This window comes from Mesoplodon mirus (assembly GCF_964341445.2).
Source record: "Mesoplodon mirus genome assembly, chromosome: 11".
Taxonomy (NCBI): Eukaryota; Metazoa; Chordata; class Mammalia; order Artiodactyla; family Ziphiidae; genus Mesoplodon; species Mesoplodon mirus.
The window spans coordinates 73070022-73096309 of NC_138987.1; the positions used below are offsets into that span (position 1 = coordinate 73070022).

Sequence of the window (26288 nt, forward strand, 5' to 3'; positions counted from 1 at the left end):
ACAGTCTCAAGTAACTCAGCAACCACACCCAAACGCAGGTGTTAGGCTAAAGACACATAGAACAGTTGGCCTGGTGATTCTTTTGTTATCCCTCTTACCTACGTCCAGATGACCCAACTGGTGAATTTAATATGCTTATGTATATAAAGGGATTAACACAGTGCCTAGTACACAGTAGACATTTGATTAATTTTACCAACATATTGTCACTGGAGAGGCAGTACAGCCTCCTGGTTAGGTACTTGGACTTTGGAACCAGACTGAGTTCAAATCCCTCCTATGCCAGTTCTTAGTTGTGTGATCTTGGCCAAGTTCCTTAAAACCCTTTGTGTCTCAGTTTCCTCCTCTGTTAAAGTGGGAGAATAACAGCACCTATTTCATAGGATTGTTTTGAGGGTTAAATAAATTCATGTATCTGGAGTGTTAGCATTACTTCTCGGGTGCATTATCATTCATTTTATACGGATTTATGCACTTGGATTAAAATTGATTGATGTAGGTTTACTAAACAAAACTCAACTGTGAAATGTTGCTCTTTCTACAAGTAAAAAAAACTACCTTGGAATGGTCTATTTGAGTATGTCACGTGAAAGCAACCTTTGGGGGTGGTGTGCCGAGTATCTAAACACAATAGCAGATACTATGTATAAAATAGACAACTAATGAGAACATACTGTATAGCATGGGGAACTCTACTTAATGCACTGTGGTGACCTAAACGGGAAGGAAATCCAAAAAGAGAGGGGATATATGTATGTGTATAGCTGATTCACTTTGCTGTACAGTAGAAACTAACACAACATTGTAAAGCAACTATACCCCAATAAAAATTAATAAAAAACCCCCACAATAGCAGGTGGGTCCTTATATGAGTTGGAAAGAGAATTGGTTCTTGCTTTTTTCCCTTTGTCATTTTCATTATCACCCCTAGATACCTTATGGGTTTTTTTTGCGGTACGCCGACCTCTTACTGTTGTGGCCTTTCCCGTTGCGGAGCACAGGCTCCGGACGCGTAGGCCATGGCTCACGGGCCCAGCCGCTCCGGGGCATGTGGGATCTTCCCGGACCGGGGCACGAACCCGTGTCCCCTGCATCGGTAGGCGGACTCTCAACCACTGCGCCACCAGGGAAGCCCTATAACTTATGTTTTAGTTTAGTAGAAGGTATCTGACTTCATGAGAAGTAATGATGCTTCTCGTTATACATAAAATAGCTATATGGCATTTTGTTTTTTTGATAATGGTTCCTTTACATGACAAAGCTACTGATAGTTGTGTAAATGTTACATATTTTTTCTGCTCACTGAATAACTACATCCTTATTAGTAACTATTTGAAGTCTTATAATCTTCATAACTCTACAACCAATGCTACAACCAATTATAAACTTATGTTTTAGCTAGTTCTTCCTAGTGGCTCTTGTTGCCATTCAAAATAATTATTTTGAGGCCTTTGAGCACTTCAACTTAAAAAATGAAATATACTGCCTCACTGTAGTGTGATTTCTAGTTAATGGTAATAACTAAAACTGGGCTTGTACCTACGTTTACTTACCCACTGCTATAAACACAAGCTTACAAGATACTAAAGCAGTAAGATTTCACCCTTTTAAACTAAGCAGTGATATTAAGTTAGTAACACTTCACCCTTCAAAATGACACTAAATTGGTTGACATAATGCCCAAATGATGTATTTGGCAAGAAATAAAAAGGTAAATATATGCTTTTTGGTGACTGCAACTTATTGGCAGAAATATTTCATTGGTCCTCTTCCCTAGAACTGCACAGGCAACTTTCTGGCCAAAGTGTTCCTTGATCCTAAGTTGACAACAGGAATGGCCAGCTGAGGATGTGGTGACTTTTCCTCTTCCTAGCTGATGACTTCTGGGCACACCTAAAAACAGCAGGTGTCCGGAATATGCCGGCTTTGACTGTGAAGCTTGGGAGATCCAGCCACGGTAAATATTGAGGCAGCTCCAGGGAGCTGAGAGGTGCCTCCCTTCCTCTGGCATCAGCACAGCTCATTAGTCCCCCTCCCTGAGCTGCAAATGGTATGTGGAGCCTTATATGTGCTCCATCTCACGGACTCTGGTCTGTGAACTTCTTCCCACCATTTACTTCACACTGAGGCAAGATTTTCCCCTGATTGTATGTTCTGGTGAACACTGGTATTTACATGTCCAACTGGTGAATGAATGAAGGCACAGTCTAGGTTTTAATTACCATTTTACCCCAGATAGGTTAGCAGTGTATTTTAATGCTTGGAGGATACTTACTATGACATTCTGTTAACTAAGTCAATGTTGTTTCTGCCAGCGAAGTTGGAGAAGATGGGGAAATGAACTCATTAGTTGTAGGTTAGCAAAATTCTTGTGGGTCTCAAGGCTTAAGGAAGGTATATGAAAAGTTAGGTTACTTCCCACTTGTTTTGAAAAATAAAAGGGAGAGCATTGACATCAGAGGGATCATCTGAGATCATGTATTCCAACTGCCAACAAAATGTTGTCTTTCCAAAAGGGAGCAGTCTACATGGTAGATGGTCAGCTAGTTTCTGCTGGAGTGCTCAGCCTTTGCCAAGATTGGCAGGGAAACTTCTGAAGACGTTAGAATGAATCTGCCCCTCTCTAACTTTCACCCGCCCCATTGGTCCAACTGAAATAACCCCAAGAAACCTTAAGGCTCCTCTTATAGTCACACAATAGCTCTCTAAATGCTGGAAAACAACCATCAAAGTCCCGTAATCTTTTCTTCTCTAGACTAAACATCCTGTGGTCACTCAATATTTCTATGCAGGCTGGTTTCCCTGTCACTCACCAATCTAGTCTCCCCTTTCTACAGGCTGTTTTTTATCAAATATGACCTTCTTAGAGTGTTGTGTCTACTCCCAATGAGATCCAGTCAGTGGGAATATTTTCCCCCTTGAACTCCACGTTATAGACCAATGAGTTTGCATCTACAGGTGCACTGGGTGGAAAGATCTCACAGTGCCTACCTAGTGCCTGGTGCTTTGCAAGCATTTTAGGATAGTAAGTGAAGCTTTGGGTTAATGAAAAAGTCCACAGGATTTTTTTGAATGTGAAAATTACAGCTCTCTTCCATCCTGTACTTATGCTATTGAGTTTTTTCAAACTAAATGCAGAACTTTTTGTTTATTCCTATTAACTTCAACTTGTTGGTTTCAGCACAAAGTTCTTATTTACTGATATCACTATTTCTATTATTCAGTATATTAGCCTCTATTTCTCACCCCCAGATTGGTGTCTCCCAGATAGTTAACAAGCATGCCTTATGTCTTTTTATCTGTCATTTATAAGGTAATAGAGAAAGACAGAGCTAAGATAGGGTCTTTATTATAAGTAATTTGATATTGTGTGATATACTGTCTAATCCCATTCCAAAATTATGTCTAACGAGGTTTTAGATCCTTTAAGAGCAGGCATGATGTTATAGTCTTTGCATATTTGCAAAAGTGAAAAGCACTTACTAGTCCTAAGTAAACATCTGTCAAGTAAGTTACCCAGGCCATGCTGTCTCATGTTATATGAAAACATATAAACTCCAGACTAAAAGAAGGCAAGGGACATCCCAGAATGTATTAACTGGAGGCTGACTCAAAATCAGGAGCTCATTACACTCATCTTTTAAAATATTAAATTTCCAGTTGCATATATTGGTATGTAGAATTCTCTGTTGATCTTTGTAAGAACTTGAATTCTAGGATTACCCTGCAGATTTTATTCTGTTATGGGACAAATACAGTCCTCTTTAGGCTGGCCATAGTGAAAATACTCAAGAAGCTAATATAGTGCTTATATACAAAATACATTTATGGAATAAATAAACAACGTGAGATTAATCATGAACCCTCAAGAGAGCCCTGTACTGATTCAGCCTCCAGGAGAGCTCTGACTTGGACTGCAGGTAACTTTCAGGTCAGACAGGGCTCCATGGACTTACTGAGGCCTGGATCTATATCACTGATGTAAAGTTCCTAAGCAAGCTGGTCTTTGAAGGTAAGAAGCAGGGATGCTCTTTTTATTACTTTAAAAAGCATTATCCAACTCCCTTTTAAAGAGCAGGCACTAAATAATCTTTGACCTCCAACAGATCATAGTTTAAACTTGACCAAAGTTAAGATTTTAAAAGATTTCCATGGTGATCAAGATGATGCTTCAGTGGAGAAAAGTTGTCATCAGTCGGGCAGCACGCCGACATCACCACCATTACCTAGTACATTGTATTAAAGCATTATCTCTCATTGGAGAATCCTCTTTGGGCACAAATCTTTTCCCAGGGGGTATAATGCATTAAGCTACAATATCTATTGCCAAACAGGAATCAGATTATCAAAAAAGGGTGAGGTCATATAAAAGCAGGGCAAGGCAACCCAGTTAGCTGTGAGAGTCACTGTGAGTTTGAAAAGGCACTTGGAATGCCAAAGCATCACGTTCATTACCAGTAGGGACCAAAGTGTGTTAAGAGGTTAAAAGGCACCATACACTGTTGTCAAGACAAATCCTGTCACTACCACTTACTAGCTGCTTTACCCTTATTACATAATCTTTGCCGTGCTGTTCTCTCATCTGCAACATGATGAGGTATTCAAATAAGAGTACCTGCCTCATAGCACGGTTGTGAATTATAAATGGGACAGTCCATTTAAACTGTTTATTAGCACATAGCCAAGCACTTGCAGGTACCATAGTGCTAACTGTTTTTATTACTATTACTCTTTGGTGCTATCTGGTCCAACAGGACTAGTTGGAAGGCTCTGGGATGAGTCCTCTGAGGACCTTGTAGAACTAAGAGCACTCCTGGCAGAGGATAGCTCTGCCATATTGCTCAGGTTGGGCAAGCCAAGATGGAAAGATCCCAGTATGTTTCTAAATATTAACCAGCCTAGAAGTCACCTACAGTGGAGGTAGATGACCTAGTGGCAAGAAGTGGACTTGGAGTCTGACAGATTCAAGTTTGAATCCTTGCTTTTGAACCTATCAGCTATAGGATTTTGAACAAATCATTTGTTCCTCCTAGCTGGGTTTTCCTGACTTATAAAATGACATTAATGACAAACCTCATCAAGATTGTGAGGATTAAATGAGTCAGAGCCTATCAATGTCTAGCCAAAGGCTATTCACAGAATTCCCAGGAACCTGGGGTTCTACAGTGGTGCCTGTAGTGGAGAAGGAGAGTGGGCCTTTAGGACTGGCTTCTAATCACAGTTTTGACCGGGGCAGCAGTTCTCCTTTTTACTGTTTTTCTTTTTCTTTCTCTCTTTCTTTCTTTCTTCTTTTCTTCCTTCCTTTCTTTCTTTCTTCTTTCTTTCTTTCTTTCTTTCTTTCTTTCTTTCTTTCTTTCTTTCCTTCCTTCTTTTATTAATTATTGTTAATGGTTTTCCATATTGGTGTTTTGTAGAAGATTTTGTCTTCCCAATGTTTTGTTTCCTGTTGTTCACTAAAAAAAAGTTTAAAAACCACTGGCCTGGCAAACGGTGCTTACCTAATAAAGTTTCACTTTTTGCAAGGTTTAAATGAGATAATCCATAAAATGCTTAGCACAGTGGCATTTAGAGTACTAAATAAATGCCACGTGTTCTATTTCTTATTCTGTTGGTAAATGCTTAGTTAACATAAGCCCTTAGGGTGATCATGCATCTGGTTTGCTTGTGACAGTCCTGATTTACTCCTGTAAATGGTGTAATTTTTTTTTTTTTTTTTTTTTTTTGCGGTACGTGGGCCTCTCACTGCTGTGGCCTCTCCTGTTGTGGAGCACAGGCTCCGGACGCACAGGCTCAGAGGCCGTGGCTCACGGGCCTAGCTGCTCCGCAGCATGTGGGATCTTCCTGGACCGGGGCACAAACCTGTGTCCCCTGCATCGGCAGGTGGACTCTCAACCACTGTGCCACCAGGGAAGCCCAATGGTGTAATTATTAATAAAGCCCCATTTCACTCTCAGAAGTGCCTGGGTTTGAATGACATATTATTTGTTCACCCTAATTCTGCCCCATTTCATGCTTTGGAAGAAAGTCACTTCTTTTACTGCAAAAATGGTGTTGGGTGCAAGCCTCTGATTTCTTTGTGGCCACAGAATATGAACAGTGTGTATGGCCAGGCCAGAGAGGATTCAGATATACTGTCCTTCCAGAAATGTCAGATAGCACATGTCACATTAGCCCCATCAAACAAATAAATCAGTGTCTTCTCGGACGCTCTGCATAAAAGCACATAGCTTTGTCAGCTGAGGGTAAACTCAGGTTAGAAGAGAAAAAAACTATACATTTTTTCACCTTTGCTACTGCGAGGGTGTGTTGAAAAAAACCCCTCCAGATGCCCAGGAGAGAGATTTGGTTTTTAACATGTTAAAATTGTGACCTTTTGTGACTATTAACTCACACATACAAAGAGCAACAAGCCTTTCCTGCTGCACCACCCAGAGCGTATCCGGTCTAATCAGTAGACAGAAGAAATGCTGCAGCGGTGACTCACTTCTGGGCTAACAATGGAACTTACGCTCCTTGGCTTTTTATTATTTTTGAATCTGGAATTCTTTTGGTAAAGTTTGGTACAGTAAATTTAGAACAAAAGTTGTGGATGTTAATGTGCCTCATGGGTAAAGCTCTGATAGCTTGGGCATGAGTCAAACAAGGCTAACGTCTGGGGCTGAACTTGGGGTGTCTCAGACAGACATCTTCCCTGTGTCTATATACCATGTCATTTCAAGGACAAAGAACTTAAACGTTTTGATTGTTTCTGACCAGGTGTTTTGAATATAGATACTTTTTTCTACAAAGTATTTGTAGGGCATAAAAGCCAACACAAGTCAAATGATAATTCAATGCACTAGCATACCTTGAGTTCCATTTTTTTTCCCCTGAAAACTAGCCAATTTTCTTCTGAACACCCAGGTTAACACTCAGTTGACTCCTAGCTGAGAAGAAGGAAAAGGTCGTCCTGACAACCACTTGGAAGATTCGGTTGGCATTATCTGTTTTACGAGAGGACGTCTTGTTATGGTCTCAAGAACTGTGATGTCAAGTAAATCCAAACGAATTTCTAAGCTTTACCTTCAAGTGTTCTGAATATAAGTAAACCAAAATGTTCAATCCCTGATCTTCAAATGAGATCATTGAAATTCACTAATTAAGGGGAATCTCTGGGATTAGTTGGGATTGCAGAAGGATATGGCTAAATGTAAGACAAAGGTTGGTAAAAATTATACCAAGAGGTGGAAATTTTAGCTTTGGAATTATTTTAACCTAGTTTTGGAGACAAAGAATATGCTAGGGACACATATTAGCCTAGGAAACTGGTGGCATATGTATTCCTCTTCTTAGGTTGTTATAGTTAAAAAAAAATCATCAAACTAAAGTGATTAATCAAAACATTTACACAATGATATGACGCACACTGGAAGCATTTTTCTATCCTGTCTGGGAAGCCACAAGTAAGGTCTTTGGATGTCATTCCAGTTTAAGGCTTCCAAGGTAAGGATGTACAAAGACAACTGCAGATTTCACTACTGACTCTCAAAAGGGTGGATTAGACAGATTGTTTCTTGTTTCTGGGGAAGGAAAAAAAAGAGGGAAAGAGGAGAAAAAGGCTTCGGGATCACAAATTATTTTATGTGTTTCACTTCCCAAATTCTGTTTTCAAGTTCTTCCAGAGTTCAGAGGTGTCGAGTGGGATGAAAAGAAATACAGTGAGGAAAAGATTGCCTGAGGTCAACCTACAATGGAACACGTTCTTTTCCTCCCTGCCTAGACGTCTTCTGGTGCTCCCACCTTGCTCCTTAGTCATTCTCCATATGCATGTGAGGCAGTCTCTGAGTATCCTGGGCCATCTTATTATTATGGATTGTTATTATTATTTTTAAAGGGACAAGTGCATCTCTCAGACTCAATGTGTAAATGACCTTCATCATTATCTCACACAACGAAAACAGTATACACAAGCCTAAATGAATCTCTTGTAGCAGGATCTAAATATGATGAAAGTGTTGGTTTAGCTTTAATAGCAACTGGAATTCTTAATTAGGTGGTATCGTCACAATAATTTAGTGATATTTAAGATTAGAAGATTTAAGCAAGCCATGGAAGGGCTAAGTAATAAAACAGGATTAATTTATAAGCATTATGGGATTCAGAGTATAACCATCAGGCTGGGGTCCATGAAATATTTTACTCTTAAAAAGGGGTCCTCAGACCAGATGGGGTTGGAGGCTTCTGATATGCACCACTTCTCTTTCTCCATATGTAGACACAGAGGCTTAGAGTGACAAGTGGTCACAGGAAATTAGGGTCAGAGCCAGGACTAGCACCAGCATCCCTGACATCTGGTCCAGTAATCTCTGGCACCTCTTTCTCTAGTGGCTGCCTGCTTCCCAGTCCCACCAGCCAGTGCTCTGTCCCAATTGCCTGCTACTGACTTCATCTTTTAATTAAAAATGAATACCATGGCAATGAAGGGATGATCCATGAACACACTTCTAAATAAAACACCTGTGGGTGCCCTGCACTGAATCTGAACTCCTATTTGGAAAAAAGAAATCCTATTTTAGTTCAAAATATGCTCAAAAGTATTATTAATAGGAGAATCACAGACTCATGAATCTGCAGTGAGAACTGTAGTATCTATTAATAGAAGTTGCCTGAAAGCCAATAAAAATAATGTCCTGCCAGAGAGTGAGGAATCCACTAAATGGTTCTGTCATTGTTGTTACACTGGAAACATCCATTCAGCATAACACACTCATCTCTAAACCAGACCATCTGAATTTATTGCTAAAATGCAGACTTGTGATCTGAGTACAAATTGCCTGTTTATGTCATGTTGAATAACAATGATCAAGCATTGTAATTTTTTCTTTCTTTCTTTCTTTCTCTCTCTCTTTCTTTCTTTCTTTCTCTCTCTCTCTCTCTCTCTCTCTTTTTTTTTTTTGACAAGGTCTTTGATCCTACTCAGTGCTCACACTGTTGATTTATCAATCATGGAAGCCATTTCCAGTATCAAAACCACTTTCTTTTTCTTTGCTGTGAGCCAGGCTCTGGACTTCTCAGAGGAGGCAGATAAAATTGGTGATGGGTAAACTATAAAAAAGATGCAATGTGCAGCCTTGGATGACTAGTGGGCAGAGGCCATTGCTAAGGAAGGTATGAGAGGATAGGAAAAATTCTATGGAGCTTGGAACCTGCAGAGTACAAAATATTAGCCCTCTGATATATTGGCTCTGTCTTTTGTAACCCTTATTATGCTCAGCTGGATGCTTCCAATTAGTCCCACCCTTTCCTTTCCCCTTTTTAATGGTCTTCACCCAGGCTCAAATTCCTATGCCATCTCTATTCTTCTCTTCGCCACCAAACTTCTTGAAAGAATAGCTTATATTTATTATTTTACAACTTCTTTCCCTCCCTTTTAGGTAGTGTCTGAGGAAAGTTTTGTGTGGTCAAATAAATGTGAAAGTGTCCTTCAAGGAAGTGTAATAGATTTCCATGCTGGGGGACACTTCAGATCCTTTAATGCTTTAATACTTTTTGTGAATATCCAAGTGGAGAGGGGTTTTAAGAAATATAGCATATAGCTTTTTCTCAAAATTAATTGAGAAGCTTTTTAATTTTTTTTTTTTTTTTTTTTTTTTTTTTTTTGCCTGAGTACAGGCTAAGAGAGTCTGACACTTAGCGGGTTCTCATAGTGTAATTAATCATTAAAATGTGCCCTGAGAAACACAGTCTGGAAAAGTCTGTTAAGGAATCCATCTTGCTGTACCCAGGTGCCTGATGCATGTTCAGCAGTAGACGTTTAGTAAATGTTTGTCGAATGAATGACCATATGCATGATTCAGGAGGACTGCTCTGAGCAGAGATTGTGGGTGACTGTTCCACAGGACACAGAATTCACGCCCATCTACAAACACCCATCCTAAAACATCCCCCAACAGGGTCGACTGCATGGACTCGACATACTCAGTCACACCAGCCCCATCTCCCTGTGCTGAGAAGGACCCTGTATTGGCTTCATGCTGTGCTGTTGCCATCTTGAAAGAGTTAATCATTTTTTAAAATGGGGCTCCACATTTTCATTTTGTACTGGGCCCTGCAAATCAGGTAGCTGGTCTTGCAGCTCTTCTGCCCTCACCTTCCCAATGCCCAGAGCTGTCTATCAGTCTCCTCAATGGCAGGGCCTCTTCTGAAGCCCTCTCTTCAATTCCTCTTCATCAAGGCCTCAGTTCTGAATGTCTTCCCGATGTGCGGAGTTACACACTCTCTAGCTAACATACCCTAACTGGAAAAGGATAGATCACCCTGTTTAAAGTGTTAATAGCCAGGAAGACATAAGGTATCGCTCTCACCTGTCAGCTGTAGGTTCAAGAAACTTGAAAAAGGAATGACTCTTTAAACCAAAGATTGGCTCTCTAATAGTAGTCTTTTAAATGTTCACTACAAACAGATATTTTAGGCACCCTCCACAGACAGATATTTTGGCATGAGGCAAATTCTCTATGTTCCTCAAATTATATTTTTAAGGCAACTGCTGACAATATCACTTTATCTATTCATGAAACAGCTCTCCTTCATATTAACCATTGTTTTAAAAATTATATTGTCATTGCATTTTTTTATTGGCAAAGAATGGTAAAAGAGCTATGTTTTTGTCTAGCAATTTTGTAATAAACATATTCCAAAAGATTGTTTACTTTTATCAAAAACAGTCATACCTTTTGAGTTAGAAATCAGAAGTCCCAGATGCCAAAGAGGTCTATTTCACCAGTTTTCTTAGCTAGGTGACATTGGACAAGTTACTTGCTATCTTGAATTCTTTGTTTCCTTATTTTAAAAAAGTGAGGGCAAGGAATATCTCTTTTCTGACTCTTGGGTTCATTTTGGGAGTTAAATGAGGCATGTGTTTTGAAGACCATGGTGCAGTGACCACCATTAAATAAACCTCTGCTGTCAACAGTGCATTTTGGAATGTTTAGAAGACAAAATTGAAGGCAAGGACTGCCACAGAGACCAGGATTGGGTACAAGGTTTGAAGAACTGATGAAGAACAATAAACTGCAGGAGCAGAAGGACAGACATTTGGATTTTCTGAGGCCACTTTTCCCTTTACCAATATGAGTTAAAGCCATGGTCAACAGCAGCAGTCACCTACAAATTGGAATTTTGAAAGTGAAGTATGACAAGAAAATGAAAAAATGAAGCAAGATGCAAGAAGGATGGGAAGAAGTTGGATGGAGTCAAAGAAAGGAGGGAGTTTTCTGTTTTGCTTTTTATAATAACTAAGGAAGTGCACAACAGAAGGAAGAGACAAGAAAAGGAAAATCTGTTAATCCTGTGAAGGAAGGAAGGCAAAGGAAAGACTTTTCAAGGAAAGTTTCAAGGAGACGATCTGCTTCATAAACAACAGAAGCAGCGACTCAGAATTTATGTAGAAGGGATCTTGATGAATAAATCAGTTAGAATGATATCAAGACACGTATTGGCAGTAATTCAGATCCAGGGGGTAGGGAACCGATAGGCTTTAGATCAGCAGAGAAGTTGAATATGTTTTGAAAATCCTATCAGGAGTAAAAAGACAAGCCTTGTGGGAGACCTTGGTGGTGATGGAAGGCCAAGGCTAAAAATTTCTGCCCATTTGCTTTAGGAAGGAAGGAGCCGATAGAGGAGGCATTGTGATATGGTTTAAAAAATGTATTTGTGATTCTCTTCAAAGCTAGAGAACAATTTGGTAGACTTGACAGAGTAATGTGACCAGGAAGTGGAAACCAAGGTGGAGGTCAGGCTATAGAAGCCGGTGGGGGAGGAGGGAGATGGGAGGGCGAATAGACAAGATCTAAGAGTAACAAGAGCCCAAACAACGAGCAAACCAAGCCCCCCCTTTTTTTCAGGGTGACATTGGGCAAGTTACTTGCTATCTTGAATTCTTTGTTTCCTTATTTTAAAAAAGTGAGGGCAAGGAATATCTCTTTTCTGACTCTTGGGTTCATTTGGTCATTGTTCTGACCCAAATAGGGTCAGAACAGGTGTTGGACATCAACTTGGAGTCCGTTTAGATCTATGTATTTGGCATTCATAGAGCTCTGGCTCTAGCTTATAGGAAAGTGGGTGCACGGACATGAACTGGAGTCCCTGGGGGATCTGTGCGTGCCATGCAGGAGCCTTGTTTACAGAAGCACAAAGCAGAAGAGATCAAGATCACCACAGGAGCAACTCCAGACTGACTGGGTACTGTCCCTCACTCTCTGACATAGGTTCCCTCTTCTTGGTGAAGGTAGGTCCCGGAGTCTGAAGTGAAGCAAATGAATCCTGTTCCAGTTGGGGTGGGCAGTAGTGGATGGAAGGCAAGGGGGTTTCAGGAAAGAAAGACAGCAATTATAAGAGGAGGGGGAGAGAGAATTGAAGCTGATCTTCTTATGCACAAAAAGAAAACATTTTTGGAAGTAGTTACATGAGGGGTATGGAAAGGCAGAAGTGGGGAGGGGTGTAGAGAGAGGGTAAGAAACCTAGACTAAATGTTCTACTCAGTACTCCACAGGTATAATCTCCTCTTATGTTACTGCAACCCTGTGGGGTATATATTATTAGTTCCAATTTATAGATACATGTTCAGGTTCTTTCTATATTTATTGATAATAACTGTGGCTAACCTTGGTTGCATGCTTAAGTGCCAGCCACTTTACAGATTATCTCTTAATCCTTATAACAACATAAGAAGTAGATACTATTATTACTTCCATTTTCCAGATGAGAAAATCAAGGCATGGAGAAGTCTTATAATTTGCCCAAGGCCACACAACCAGGAAATGGTGGGAACCAGGATGCAAAGCCAGACAATAGATTTCCAGAGTCCATAATCTTAATCACCAAGGTAAACAGCTTCTAATAAGCCAAAGTTAAGAGAAAAATAGAGGGAAGATACACTGACAAAGACTTAGAAATTACTATTTAAAAAGAAACAAAGAACGATAGGGATGGGGAGGGAAAACCTCATCTGGAAAGGAGATTTGAATATTTAGTTTTTAGAGACTGGAGAAACTTCACTGATGATTTTAATAATAATGAAGATGATAGTAACGAAGTGAACATTTATTGAAAGGCTTCCTGTGTGCCAGACTCTGTTCTAAGTGCTTTATATATATTTTCTCGTTGAATTTTCAGAACAATCCTTTTGTCTCTATTGAAATTCTAGGACCTAGTACATAGTAGGGGCTCAATAAATATTTATTGCCTGACTTAAAAATGTGACTTTTGTAGTTTTATTTTTAGGAAACTCTAGGTCACAGGGCTAAATTCCAGGGGCTCAGTTCCTGTGACTCTTGTTTTATTACCTCAGGGCATTTATCTCTGTCTGAAATTGTCCTGTTTATTTCTTTGCTGTTTATCATCTCTTCTCTCTGTTGGCATCTAAACTCTAGGAGAGCAGAGCCACACTCATCTTGTTTAAGTACGTGCAGCATCCAGAACAATGCCTTGCGTTTAGGAGATGATTCATAAATATTCGCTGTATGAATGAAAGAAGAGAAACCATAGCTCAGCTTTCAGAACAACTCTTCATCCACGATAGCACAGCAAACTGCAGAGCAGGGAGGTCCACTGCTCATGTGCCCATACAGCATCTTCCTCTCTGTGTCTGTTCTCAATAAGCACCTGTGCACATTCTCGGTCACTGACTCAGCTGTTCATTTCCCCAGGCTTAGTTGAGGAGCAAGGAAGAAAAGAAATTTCTTGTTTGCTCTGTTTTCAGTGCATAAACAAAGATCATCACAAAGGTGATCAAACCATCTATATATAAACATGGCTCTTTCAACTCACACCCATTAGGATGGCCACTACAAAAACCAAAACAAAACAAACAGAAGTTGGAACCCCTGTACACCGTTGGTGGGACTGTAAATGGTGCAGCTGCTGTGGAAACCAATATGGTATTCCTTGAAAAGTTTAAAATATTACCATATGGTTCAGCCATCTCATTTCTGGATATATACTCCAAAGAATCTCAAATAGCTATTTGTACATCCATGTTCATAGCAGCATTATTCACAGCAGCCAAAAGGTGGCAGCAACCCAAGTGTCCATTGACACATGAATGGATAAACAAAATATGGTATATATGTACAATGGAATATTATTTAGCCTTAAAAAGGAAGGAAATTCTGACACGTGCTACAGTATGGATGAATCTTGAAGATATTATGCTAAGTGAAAGAAGTCAGTAACAAACAGACAAATACTGCATGATTCCACTTACATGAGGCACCTAGAGTAGCCAAACTCATAGAGTGAGAAGGTGAATAGTGGTTGACAAGAAGTGGGTATTTGTTATTTAATGGGTACAGAGCTTTTCAAGACGAAAAGAGTTCTGGATTTGGTTGCAGGACAATGTGAATGTACTTAACACTCTGTACTCTTAAAAATGGTTAAGATGGTAAATTTTGTTATCTGCATTTTGTGCAATTAAAAGAGGAACAGTGAAAAAAAAGATGATTCTCGGTAGTATGACATATGCCTCATTTTTTTTTTTTTTTTTTTTTTGCTGTACGCGGGCCTCTCACTGTTGTGGCCTCTCCCGTTGCGGAGCACAGGCTCCGGACGCACAGGCTCAGCGGCCATGGCTCACGGGCCCAGCCGCTCCGCGGCATATGGGATCCTCCCAGACCGGGGCACGAACCCGTATCCCCTGCATCGGCAGGCGGACTCTCAACCACTGCGCCACCAGGGAGGCCCCATATGCCTCATTTTTAAGGATCAAGATCCTAAAGTGAATGATTCAGTTAAGTCAAATGAAAATGCAAAGTCCCTATGAAGGAACAGAGGTGTGAGACTAAGAAGGAACAGCTATCACCATAAACAACCTGCATCAAAGACAAGGAAGGGTTAGCATAAGCTCTTGGCTTTGGACTCCTGAGGGTCAGTGTTTCAAATAACAGTTTCTTTGATGGCTTTTTAATGTCATGTACATTCCTAAGCATCTTACACAAATCTCTACAGAGAGTTAGGACTTCAGAGCCTGTGGTGTTGACAAAGTCAGGCTGATCGGATTAGGTTGTGATGACGCTGCTCTGAAGTGTCTCTCCCCCTCTCCCCCCGACACTCACCTGTCCACACGCAGCTGGCAGACGATGCTCAGTGTGTCCACAACTCCTTCTTCTCTCAACTGTCGACAGCCAATGGATGTAGCAATAAAACACCCCGTCCTGCCTATCCCTGCACTGAGAAGAACAGGTAACGCATTAAAAGGTGCAGGAAAAATAACAAAGGTAAAATATATTCTTTTTAAAAGGTACTTTTAAAATTGGAAACAATTGGGATTAATAATAGTAATTACAACAGCAACAGCTCTCGTGTACTGAGTGTACAAACCTGGCCCTGTGCTGAGTGCTTAAACGGCAATTCTTCCCTTTAGGTCTAAGCAGTAGGTGAATGGGGTGGAGGGAGGTAGTGGGGGGAGAGAATAGTGAAAAAGGTACTTGTTGTTCTACAAAGAAGAATTAAGGCCTGAAATTAGGTAAGGTATGGGCAGTAGCAAGGAAGGGAAAGACTTATACACCTCATAAATGTGAGTGTGGAGCTGAACAGTGAGAAAAGCAAAAAGTCCAAGGTGACTCGCCTGGAGGACTGGAAGAATGGCAGCATCGTCGAGACGAAGGGGGAATTCTGGAATGAGGGCTGATTTGAGGGAGAGAGTGGGGACTTTGGTCTTGGATATACTGATGTGGAAGATGCTAGTGAGTAACTGAAGATTCAATTCAGTTAAGGAGAGAGGATGTGGCTAGAAGCATGTATTTCCAAGTCTTTTTTTTTTTTTTTTTATCAAGGTAACAGTTAAACAGACATACTACCTGTCATGGAAGGTTTACTCATGAATCTCCTTCAGACGGTAAGTCATCAGCTTAACAAACAAGCTTTCTCTCTGTCGCTCTCTCTCTCTCTCTCTCAGCAATTTCAACCACAAATGCAAATTTCTCTCAAATCTACACTTAAATTCCCCAAGTTTCTCCTAAACTCTAGATTGGCATTCCACCTCCTAGCTGGCACTCTTGCTGTTGCTATTTTACACTTGCTGCATTTCAATGTATCTAAATTCAGTGTATCTAAAACAGAATTAATTATCTTTTTCCTCAATGGCATTACCAGGCAGCCACAAGTTTTCCAGCCTAGAAATCTTGGAGCTATTTTCAACATCTCCCCCTCTCTCAACTCCCACATCCAATCTGTTACCAATTCTTATATTTTCCACCTCTGCGGAGCTGTTGTGATCCATGCTTTCCTTTCTATAAACTGTGCTCACGTTTTTGAAATCTTACTTTATGATTAGCAATGATCTCATTATGGTTTCCAAGGCTCAAGACTCTTCCTGGGCTAATTCATGATATACACAGCTGCTAGGTTCATCTTTCTAAAACAGGGACCTGATCATATTACTCGCTACTCAAAAACTGTAGATGGCTCCAAATGGTCACAGCACAATGTCTAAGCACCCTTCCATGGTATTCAGGCCTTTACATAATATGACTGTGACGAACTTTCAAGCTTTTTGCTGTCAACTTTGTACCCTTTGTGTCATTGTTTTCATTTGAATCATTGCAAAAAACTCCTATTTTCTAATTTTTCTTTCTGTGTTAATGGATATTTCTCCAGTCAGAAATGCCCTCCCTACCACCTTTTAAAACCACAAACATTGGACCTCTTTTCAAGATCCTGTTCAACATTATTCCAACTTTTAGAGGCTTTCTTCAATCCTCATGGTTTGAATGAATAATTCCCCTCTTGGCACTCAAATAGCACTATTTCTCCTACATGGCACTTATCTCCTGTTGAACGTGTGTGCAGAGGAATTCAGATGAGGAATGAGTCTCTTTTAGTTGAAGTGTCTATGGAGAGTTTGTCTCAATAAAGAGATAGGACTTGAACTATACCCTGTGAATGGCAGGCATTTTGGTTATCATGAAGGAGAGAGAATGTTCCGTGGATGAGAATGGTATAAGGAAAGAATTGCTGCAGAATAGAGTGACAATGAGTAGGCTAGTTTGGCTTAAAGAGAAAGTTACATTAGAGGAACAGTGGAAAATAAGACTGAGAAGGTACAGTGGGGCCTATAAAGGATCTTATATGTAAAGCTAAAAGGTTTGGACATCATCCTCTAAAAGAATGGTAGTCTTTTTTCTTCCTTTTTTTTTTTTTTTTTTTTTTTTAGAATTTGTTGAAAACAATGAGTTTTCAGTCCCAGAAAATTCACCTAACTTCATGTACTCAAATCTGTTCAAGTCATTTCAAGTTCACTGGCCCTCATAGCTAATTCACAGATCCAAGGTTGAGAACTTTTGCTCTAGGGAATGGGAAGCCTTTGAGAAGTGTTGAGCATAGACTCCATGTGATGAAAGAGGGTTTTAGGCACCTCATCCAAGAGGAGTGCACAGAATAGGCTGCAGTAGGGGTGGAGCATGGGGAAGTAGGGTGTGTATGTGCAATTAGCCGACTTCTTCTAAAATACATGGGTGAGGTCATAAGGGCCTGAACTTGGGTGGTTGGGCAGGAAGTGATGATTATGGGAGAAGCTTTGAAGGGAAAGCCAATCTGGTGACTGATTAGATATGGAGGCTGGAGTTGAGAGAAGGGCCAAAGATAACTGTCAACATTTGATGTTGAGTGCCTGGAAAAAAGATGGTCTCATTCTTAGAAATAGCAATCAGAAGGGGAGCTGGTTTCACAGGGGAAATGGTAAGTTCATTTTAGATATCCTGACTGTTTTATGATTTTGGGCGGGGAACACTTCCAGCCCTAAAGTATGGCCAGTTAGGTATTTTTCTTCAGCCCCAAGCTAAGTTTAGGATGAGGCCTAATGTTAGAAACTAGATAATGACACTTTGCATAAATAGACATATAGTAAATTTTACTCAATTAAACCACAAAGGTTCAAAAGAAGGCTAAAATTATAATCTAAAATAATATACTTTATTTCTTAACAATATCAAAAACTATCTTACAAGACTTAGGAGGGTCAATAAAGTAACACCAATTATTTGGAGAAATTATGGAGAATAAATGGCCGGTTATATAAATAACTTTAAAATATATGCTTTAGTTTGGGCACACTAACGGGAAAACAGGGGGAAGAGGTATAAGTTAAAGGAGAAGAACTTTAAGCTCGATGTTAGGGAAGGGAACCACTGCGGACATCTGTCGCTGTGTCGGCCCAGCCTCCAGTACTGCATGTTCTGGTAACAGCACTTTGTTTTCCCTTTGGCGAATTACCACTTGCCCACTTCCCATTTCATAAATGTATTTCCATCTGTTTTTCATGAGGTAACTTTTAGAATAGTTGACTGGTTTTCACCAAATTTGACATAATAATAAATGTTATCAAGATACAATCCTAGTAAAGTCCAGGGGCCATCTTGAAACAACAAGAAGCTGTTGATAATTAAAAAAACCATATGTCATTCCTAGCACACGTGAGACTGATGAGACTAATTGAATCCATCTACGTTTCAAGGTAGAGGACTGAGTGAATAAGTTCTCCTGTTCCCTGAGCTATTAATTAGAAGTGATATTTTCTCCACTGTGTGACTGTTTGCTGAAAATATGCTAATGATGTCACTTCATTTCTGTTAAGTATTGTCTCGGTCAAGCCTCAAGTATGAGGAAGTTAACCATTTTTAATACATATTTAATTTATCAGCCAAGTCAGAACCAGGAAGTAAAACCCAACTTCCACCTGCTCTATGACTTTACAAAGGACAGCTGCTTAGGCAGAAAGGACAGCTCATCCCTTACCTGCAGTGGACAACCACAGGCCCTCGGCCCACAGAGGCAAGTCTGTCTTCTTCCACATCCAGCATGAGCTGTAGAAGGGGCTGGGCACTGGCTGGAGTCTTGTGATCGGGCCATGAGGTGTACCAGTAATGCTTCACATGTTGCGTGTGACTTCCTTGCTGAAAAGAGCAACAGCCACCAGATGCTTCATTGTCCTGTGGAACTAAAAGTCACCCAAACCACAATACTGAATGCCTTCTATCACTCCCATCTTGCTGGCAACTTATTTCTAGGCGGAAAAAAAATTCTAGGAGATTTTTGAAGAATACTCTTTCACCCTGAGAAAACTTTACTGTAACTATGCTGATGTCAAAGTTTGACAGTCTTGCTCTGTTAAATGATAAATATGTGTTTAGTATATATGTTTAAGATATATTTAATATAGAAAACATACATATGCTAAATATATGTTTGTAATTTGTTATAATAAACATAATGGATGTTAGATGAAGATATAGCCAAGAAAGAATCAGGATATAGTGCGTTTCCTGCTCTTTGAACATTCCTGAGAGGTTATTATAAACATATTGACCAGTATAAGAATGCTTAATTTTATAGTCATTCTCTCTAATAATTCTACACTCATCCCATATTCCAGTTTTTCACAGCAGTGAGGAATCCCTGTAGTAAAGGAGCGACAAAGGGTCACTAGATTAGAAATGCTTTGAGTGAGGGTCCATGCATATCACGTCAAAAACCAGTGGGGGCCTGGTGTGGACGAGGCACTTGAGAATACCGTGTTGAAGAACAGGTCTCAGTAAGTGCCTCGCGGCTCTGTGTCTACCCTCTTCCTCTCTGCGGTGATTCTGTCCCAGTAATGAGGCTCTAGATAGAACTGGAATCTTTGGGATGATTGCTCTCCAGAAGTAAAAACAATACCATGGCAACATTCCTCAGCATCTGCTGTCCCAAATTTAAATAACTTTTCTATGACATAATGTGGTCCGGGAAAGTCCCCATAAATGACTGTGACTCCAGGTTTTGGGAGATCTCATCAACACTTCAGGCTTTTCTTGCCTCCCACAAGTGCAGATTTTCCCTTTCACAGTTTCCAGGCCTTACTTAAATCTGCTTAGACCAAAGGGACATTAAAAAAAGAAATCATGGTACAGTATCCAGCACAAGCCTTTAGTTAAAGGCATTCAAAAGGTTAAATCAGAGATGTCATATTTATGCAAAGCAGAAGACCTGAGCTTCCCACTTAGTGAATTTCCTTAATGGCTGCTTATATTAGTTTAATAATTCTACATACTAATAGTAGCCGATAACAAAGAAATCCATAAGGGAGTGATTATAATTTCTCCTTGATCTTGACATTATTTAATTTATTTAAATTGAATCTGCAGTACTAATTAGGATAAATAATTTCAAAATAGAAATGTAATCCTCCAACATCGTCTACTTTGTAGATAGCTACAGTTCCACAGTTTTACCTTTAAGACAAGGTTTCGAACGGTGTAGTTATCACATTCATTTACACTGATAACCAGAACCTCGACTTTCCCATATATTCCTCTCTTTTCTGGCCAGTAAAGCACACATTTCTGGAGGAGGGGAAAGAAGAACAAATATTAAAGAAGCAAATATTAATGGTTTTCATTGGCCTTGGAGTATTTTTTATTCAAGCATCTGAAAATTTTCTATTTAGTTAATATAAAAAAATCAAGTATCAATTTTTACAGTTCTGTAAATGAGCTAAAACCACTGAGCCATACATTTTAAATGGGTAAGCTTTATAGTATGTATAGTGTAGTATAAATTATATCTCAATGCTTTTTAAATAAAATATCAATTTTTACATATGTCTGCCCAACACTGTTGCTATTAATCCCACACCAAAAAATAATTAAGCCAAAATTTTCCAAATCCCCATAGAGAAATTAAGGACTAATTAAGAACTGAATTAAAAATTAGGAAACTAAGATCCAAATATTAGAGTTTATCCTGTGATGACTAGGATTAAAACGAATGTTTTCCCACAGTGATTGAGGCAAGTCACATTTCCTGCTTCATCAAAAAAAATCTCTAATTAAGAGTATCTGTAATGTGTTAGGTGCCACAGAATCCAGTTTCCCTTGTATGTAAAGCAGATGTAATGACCATTAATACACCTAAGGTATTATATTTTCTAGGACTAATGACCCTTTCACCTATGGGATCCATTGAAATAAATGGATAGCAAAATTATTTAAAAATTTTTTATGATGGATCCTCTTTGAAGGGTTTAATAGCAGTAATAATAATTATGTGGCGAGCAAGAAAATATAATGTGGTGGTTAAGGTGCAAGCTTTGGAGTCAGAGAGCCTGGGGCCAAATTTTGGTGCTACCATTTATCTGTGAATCCATAAGCAGGATACTTAATATCTCTGGACTCAGTTCCCTTAAGATTTAATATAAGGAAAGCACTTAAGACAAAGCCAGGCATACAGTAGGCATTAAAAACATAATATTATTATTACTATTATTGTTATTTTACAACTACTCAGTTATGGAATGGGTTTTTGATCTAAAGTGATTAGATTATTACTTAAATATGCATTAGATCATGCATTAAATATTATATTATTTTTATGATATCCAAGCTACATTATTTAAAAAACTACAAAATGAGACTCAAGCATACATATAAGCTCAGATTATTTATTATTTTGCCTTTTAAACAACTGCAAAAGAACTATTAATTTCTTGCCACATATTTTAATGACTAAGAATGTAAAGTGTGAAAGTTGACATTTTATTTTCAGTGCCCAGGGAAGCAATTTAATGTTAGAAATATTGTTTAAATAGAATTCATGATTTTCTTTCAAACACACATGCATATTTATAGAGAAATTCTTTCACTTCTTGCCTTCAATAGGGATTTTGTCATCCTCAGGACACTTGTTTCTTTACATCTATGTCAAAGGCACATGACCACACTTGAAAAAAATTAAGTACTTATAGATTTAAAAGAGTAGCAGCAAAAAATTACAGAATTACAGAACTAAAGGAAAAGACACATAAAGTATCAGAAACACACCTCTGGGGCTCTATCATGCTAAGTACCAAGTACTCTATGTGATAGAGCCACAAGGAAGTCACTTCACCTAGTGGAATCAGTGTTTTTCATCCACTACAATAAAAACACATTTGCATCCTCTACGTTCTGGTCCTTTTCCAGACAAAGTAAATCATTTTCACCTCTATTTACATGCCACCCCACACCCAAGACTGTCAAGCAATCAGGCTAAAGGCTTACTCTGGCTAATATAACATTAACATTAAAAAAAGAAACCTTTAGCACAGGGAACTATACTCAAAATCTTGTAACAACCTATAATGGAAAAGAATCTAAAAAAGAATTATATATATATATATATATATATATATATATATATATATATATATATATATATATAACTGAATCACTTTGCTGTACACTTGAAACTAACACAGCATTGTAAATCAACTATATTTTAATAATTTTTTAAAAAAAGCAATCTTTTAAAAATACAGCAATTCTTTTCCCTCCTCATTTACGAGTTGCCAAATGTCTCAAATTCCCCCAGTTTGTTAAAGATAATCATACTAACCAATTTGCCTGGTTTCTTTCAATGGAGCATCAATTATTTCGCTGCAAGACCCGAGCTATTTTGTGTCTTAAAACCCATGCCTCCTGGATGAATCCAAGAAGAGTGACAAAGAATCTTGAAAAAGGTACTGAACAAAGATAGAGGCATTCAGTGGCCCAGCAGTCTGGCATACGTGCCCCCATTGTCCAAGATCAGGCCTGAGAAGGCCCCTCTTTGGGAAGGTGGCTCTTGAAACCGGTAAGAAAAGCTGCAAGGCAGGAGCTCTCAGCCTACACCCTGACTCTTAACAATACAATCCAGGCTTGTGCACCTACTTGATAAATGGAAGCGCTGCTCGCTTCTCTCCCAAGCTTGCCGGGGCCCTCTTGAATGTTTTTCTTGACTCTTTACCAAAAATGAAATTGGCAGCCAGCTCCCAGTAGACAATGCAATGTGACTCGTTCATTCAAACAACCCTTAATTAGCATCCCATCTCCTTTCTGAGATACAATAGCTTATTTCTACATACCGAATACATTTTTTTCCCCTTTTAGGAGAACGTAGAAAAAGAGACCAGATAAGTGTGGGTGCTTTTGAATACGAAGTGAGGGAGAGCGGCAAATGTAGTTGTTCCTAAGAGCACAAGTTCATGTTCAAATTATTTTTGTGAAGAGCTTTTTAGGGTTTCTTTATTGTGGCGCTAACAATGATATAAAAAAGGAAAATGCAAGGAAGGAAAATGCTCTCTTACAGATAGTATTGTGAAACCACACTAATTGTAGGTAATTCGAAATAGCACGCTATCTAGCAGAATGTAACTCCAAATCATCACTATTCTTCTGCTAGATGGGCTGATTCTTTCAGTAAAATTATCTATTAATTCCAAGAATTCATAATTTGGAGGACAAAGGTTTCCAGAAGGTCATGTGTCTCTTGTGCAAACAAGTAATTAGTGAACCCTAACTGTAAAGATTCTGGACATCAACCAATTTTTCATAATCAGTGGTTTACAGCAAAAGTAGAACGCAATGCAAAGCAATGCAAACAGATATTTTTATAATCTTTTTTTTTTCTTTGACCATCCCTCTCACCCCCACCACATTAGGACTACTTGTGTATAAAGAAGGAACAGGTCTAGCTAGTATTTTAGTTGCCTGAAAAAAAAATCTATTTTAAGTTACTTTCTTTTTAAATTCTATGCACTTAAAATCAAAGAGATTTTGCTCTATGAGCTAAAGACTATCATCACATAGAAAGTGGCTCTAAATAAACAAAAACAAGATAGTTGCATTTGGGTTACATTTGCATATAAGACAGAATGGGTCAGATTGTCTAAAATTATTATGGTTTTAGTTACTCTAATTCTCAGTGTTCCAATTAAATATTAGTAACATAGGTGCAGCAATTTAATATTAAAAGCACCTTCACCAACCTTATATCACCGAATCCCTTCCACGATCATTGGTGTTAGGTAGAACAGAGAGTAGATATTGTTGTTATTATTATTATTTTTATCATTTTACAGCTGAGAAAACTGAAGCTCAGGTGTTTTCATAAGGTTCTCTGGGAACATCCTCTTGGGGCTAGGACCCTCTGAGCAAATATTACTTTATACATTCAAGTTTCTGTCTTTGATTTCAGCACTAATAACCAACACTTCTTTCTACAGCAATAACCAATGCCCTCCCTTCCCTCTATGAAATATGCTGATGCTCGTGGAACACTGAATGCCCTCTGTCCACTCTCTTACTAAGTCCAGCAAGTCTGTCACTATCTGCTGAGCTGTATGTTCAACAAGTGGTATTTATATCTGAACCTCTTAATGACAGTTGTACTTGTTATTAGAGCCCAGTAATTTAATGAAGCTTTACATAAATCAATGAAACATGAGGGTGGAAAGAAAATAAAGAATTGTTCTATGAAATAATTGCATAAGTTAATTAGGTTTTCGCTGGGGAAAAACAGTAAATCAGTAAAGAAAACTGTGGTCAAATCAGGCACAGGTGAGAACATTATAAAAGGGCAAAGTTTGGAAATACAGACAGGATTCTGCATTCATATTGCTTTAAAAATATTTCTAAGTTCTCTCATATTTCAAAGAAACTGAAATGGGACATTTCAATGATGTATAAAGGGCATGATTTACACAAACTATATGACCGAGAGCCAATATTAAAAATAAAAAAAGACAGTGCCGTAATAAAATAATGAACAAATTTGAATATGAACAAATGTACCTGTTTTAAGGCAAAGTAAAACATTAGAGTTTTTTTTGTGTGTTTGAGTCTCCACTGTGATTTTTTTTTTTTTTGGATTAACTGTGTCAAATAAGAAGGCTTCTAACTATAGTTAGAAGTAAAGCAGGCTACAGCAATTGAATAGAACCTAGAAGATTAAAAATTAAGGTGCCAAGTTATATTTGGAATGTAAGCATGTTTGAAAGGACAGGTGAGTAATTTTTCTTAGGGGCTGTCAGCCTCTGAATTTCTGGCTACTCTTAATTGCTTGGGTAGCATAACTGTCAAGCCCCTGGTCTTTCAGGATATGAGCTTAGGCTGCTGGGCATTGCTGGGCAGTGCTAGGTCAGACTGCTTCTCTAGATACCAAATATCTAATTCTGGTCCTCCAGGACAGCTGAATACCAGTCAGTGGGTCTCCACTGTCTTCCAAATTACCCTCCCTGACCTTGTTTGTACAGACACTCTGATTATGGGACTTTGCTCATTTATTTTCATTCTTGGTACAAAATGTGAATCCTCTTGTCCACCCCACACTTCACAGACTGACCTCTAACTGGAGCATGACTCCCCCATCACAGTTCCAATCCACACTTTCAAATTGTCCACTACTTTGTTTTTTTTATTTGTTTGTTTTGCTTATTTTGGGCCGTGTTGGGTCTTAGTTGTGGCATGCTGGATCTTCTTTGAGGTACACGTGATCTTTCGCTGCGGCGCACGGACACTTCCTTGCGGTGCGCGGACTTCTCTCTAGTTGTGGCCTGCAAGCTCAGTAGTTTTCTCTTCTTTAGCTGTGGCATGCGGGTTCCAGAGTGCGTGGGCTCTGTAGTTTGCAGCACACGGGCTCTAGTTGAGGCGTGCAAGCTCAGCAGTTGTGGCTCGTGAGCTTAGTTGCCCCGCGGCATGTGAGATCTTAGTTCCCTGACCAGGGATCGAACCCACGTCCCCTGCATTGTAAGGAGGATTCTTTACCCTGGACCACCAGGGAGGTCCCCTTGTACACTATTTTGAATGAGCAGATTTGACACTTTTTTTTCTTTAAACCAAGTCAAAATGCCTTGTTCATCTCCTCTTTCTTTCCTAGAGAGAACGGTTAGAGATTTTAATCTGGACTGTAAGCAATCCCGCACACTTTTCTCTGGCCACAATCACTGCTTGGACTGGAACTTTCTCCCTTCCCACCCTAAGTAGGGAGAAGATTTGAGGAGGGTGTATATAGTGGTGAGAAGGTGGAGGAGGTGGGAGTCAGGTTGCTAGCCGTTTGGCCTTGGGCAGGTTGCTTAACCTCCCTGTGTCTCAGTGTCCTCTTTTAGTGGGATTTACAGATATGTTTATTGTACAGATTGCTTTCTAAGCATATTGTTAGTGCTCAATAAATATTAGTTATTTGGAAGATCAAACAGCCCAGTTTCTAGACTTTCTATGTATATTTGATGAACTTTCTAGATTATCTAACTTAAATTCTAATTTTTTAGCTAACTTTAAATAGTTGAGATGTATTTTCATTTCATTCATTTAGAATATAACATAGAATAATTAACATTTAATTACGAGTGTTTTATCAGAAAAATTTATTTTCTCTTCATATGTACAGCTTAAAAAGGTCTAGTTTATTTTTAAGTATAAGTTACTTATATATTGAATAGCCAGTCATTCCCAACTGAATGCCCATCAAATTTTATAATGAAACTT

General features: G+C 39.0%; 1 protein-coding gene across 1 annotated transcript in view; it reads right to left on the reverse strand.

Moving 5' to 3' along the window:
* The window catches only part of PTPRR (protein tyrosine phosphatase receptor type R), a 281762-nt gene that overhangs the window by 1224 nt on the left and 254250 nt on the right, over nucleotides 1–26288 (reverse strand). Inside the window, exons 11-13 of the mRNA XM_082636126.1 lie at nucleotides 20241–20351; nucleotides 18769–18926; nucleotides 15090–15203 (exon numbers count right to left, since the gene is read on the reverse strand). Of these exons, the coding sequence (XP_082492252.1) occupies nucleotides 15090–15203; nucleotides 18769–18926; nucleotides 20241–20351 (383 nt within the window). The remainder of the gene's footprint in view (nucleotides 1–15089; nucleotides 15204–18768; nucleotides 18927–20240; nucleotides 20352–26288) is intronic.